The following is a 2,500-nucleotide window of genomic DNA, read 5'->3' as shown; positions in this document are numbered from 1 at the left end:
GCCACCTAACAGGAAGTTGGCTAACATCTCGGCCACGCTGTGTGATTGGTCACCGGTGTGTGTTCTGCTGTGTGACTGGTCACAGGTGAATGTTCTGCTGTGTGATTGGTCAACTGTGTGTGTTCTTCTGTGTGATTGGTCACTAGTGAGTGTTCTGCGGTGTGATTGGTCACTGAGTGTTCTACGGTGTGATTGGTCACTGGTGAATGTTCTCTGGTGTGATTGGTCACTGGTGAGTGTTCTGCTGTGTGATTGGTCACTGGTGAGTGTTCTGCGGTGTGATTGGTCACTGGCGAGTGTTCTGCTGTGTGATTGGTCACCGGTGAGTGTTCTGCTGTGTGATTGGTCACTGGTGGGTGTTCTGCGGTGTGATTGGTCACTGGTGAGTGTTCTGCTGTGTGATTGGTCACCTGTGTGTGGGCTGTTGTCCCTGAGGGCAGTGCTGAGCTCCCTCTCCAGGGCGAGGAGGCGCTGCTGGCTCTCCTGCAGGAGGTGCCCCTGCTCCTCGCACCTCCTCCTGAGGGCCTGCTTCTCCCCGCCCAGCCCCCGCGTCTGCTCCTGCAGCGCCCGCACCAGCTCCCTCTGCACCTCCAGGGCCTCGCGGTACGCCTCCCCCGCCTCCGAGCCCAGCCCTGACACAGCGCCAGCAGCACACACCATGCAGCACAGCAACACAAACACACACACACACACACACACACACACACACACACACACAACACAGCACAGCACAGCACAGCACAGCACAGCACAGCACAGCAAACACACACACACACACACACACACACACACACACACACAACACAGCACAGCAACACACCAACACACAAAACAAAGCAGAGCAAGACACAGCACAACACAAAGCCACACACAGAAGACAAGCAAGATGAGAACAGCAAAGGACACAACAGAGAAGTCAATCAGGATAAGAGCACAGACAGGTAGAGGACACACAACACCAGCACCAGCAGAGGAGAGGAGAGGAGGAGGAGGAGGAGAGGAGAGGGGAGGAGAGGAGAAGGAGGAGAGGAGATGGGAGGAGAGGAGGAGAGGAGGAGGAGATGAGAGAGGAGAGGGGAGGGGGGAGGAGAGGAGAGAGGATGAAAGGAAATGAGAGGAAATGAGAGGAAGAGAAGAATATAGGAGGAGAGCAGAGGACAGGGGAGAGGAGGAGGAGGAGAGGAGAGGAAGAGGAGAGGGGACCTTATCATGTCTGAACAGTCATTTGAGATCCGGTCCTAATTGCATTTCCAGAGGTCATATATGAAAATGGCTTAAAAAGATTCAGTGGAGTGTAGCATGTCAAAACCAGATGTTTGAAGTTGAAGTTGAGCCCTCTGTGTGCAGTGAGCAGCGTTGAGCCCTCTGTGTGCAGTGAGCAGCGTTGAGCCCTCTGTGTGCAGTGAGCAGCGTTGAGCAGCGTTGAGCCCTCTGTGTGCAGTGAGCAGTGTTGAGCCATCTGTGTGCAGTGAGCAGCGTTGAGGCCTCTGTGTGCAGTGAGCAGCGTTGAGGCCTCTGTGTGCAGTGAGCAGCTTTGAGCCCTCTGTGTGCAGTGAGCAGCTTTGAGCAGCGTTGAGGCATCTGTGTGCAGTGAGCAGCGTTGAGCAGCGTTGAGCCCTCTGTGTGCAGTGAGCAGCGTTGAGGCCTTTGTGTGCAGTGAGCAGCGTTGAGCCCTCTGTGTGCAGTAAGCAGCGTTGAGCCCTCTGTGTGCAGTGAGCAGCGTTGAGGCCTTTGTGTGCAGTGAGCAGCGTTGAGGCCTCTGTGTGCAGTGAGCAGCGTTGAGCCCTCTGTGTGCAGTGAGCAGTGTTGAGCCCTATGTGTGCAGTGAGCAGCGTTAAGCAGCGTTGAGGCCTTTGTGTGCAGTGTGGAGTGTGTTGAGCAGCAGGATTCATACGACCAGAGTGAGAGAAATGTCTTCCTTTTGTTTTGATGTCCACTATATTTCTATAGTGCTGCATGCTCTGTGTTTTGGCAACACTTGTGTGCCAAATGTTGTATGCCCTCATGGACAGTAGCTCCGTGATGTCTGCATCTTTCCAGGTCGGAGATTTTCTGGACAGCACTATGCCACTCCATCATAACACTGGCATTTAAGTCAGATTTAACCACATGGACGCACGAAAGAAACGTCACCGACACGCCCTCTCACTAGGTGTGAATTTGAACCGCATGTTCTACGCTTCGTTCAGACACAGCACATTTACATAATGTCCGGAGGAAATACTAGGTGGGGAGTAGTAGAACAACCTGGTAAATTCGGACTTCCATATGACCGGTTATGTCGTTATACGGATAGGGACAGATATACGGCCCCACCGTTTAACATCCGCAGAAACTCCGGTCTTACACGTATGTCTGAAAGCGCTTACTATTTCCTTTTAAACCGTCATGCCAATAAAGCACACTGAATCAAATTGATAGAGCGAGAGAGAGAGAGAAATAGAGCGAGAAAGAGAGAGAGAGAGAGACAGACAGAGAGAGAGAGAGGGAGAGAGAGAGA

At 53.0% G+C, this 2,500-nt stretch overlaps 1 protein-coding gene across 1 annotated transcript in view; it reads right to left on the bottom strand.

The window, feature by feature from the left end:
• cep89 (centrosomal protein 89) overlaps positions 1-2,500 on the bottom strand; it is a 60,687-nt gene that overhangs the window by 45,332 nt on the left and 12,855 nt on the right. Inside the window, exon 9 of the mRNA XM_076291872.1 lies at positions 411-632. Within this exon, the coding sequence (XP_076147987.1) occupies positions 411-632 (222 nt within the window). The remainder of the gene's footprint in view (positions 1-410; positions 633-2,500) is intronic.

Source organism: Alosa pseudoharengus, unplaced genomic scaffold (assembly GCF_046254945.1).
Source record: "Alosa pseudoharengus isolate Yale_2024_CS ecotype anadromous, Long Island Sound unplaced genomic scaffold, YU_APseudo_1.1 YU_APseudo_1.1_scf_19, whole genome shotgun sequence".
Lineage (NCBI taxonomy): Eukaryota > Metazoa > Chordata > Actinopteri > Clupeiformes > Clupeidae > Alosa > Alosa pseudoharengus.
The sequence above is the reverse complement of the archived record's forward strand: the minus strand, read 5'-3'. Positions and strand labels throughout refer to the sequence as shown.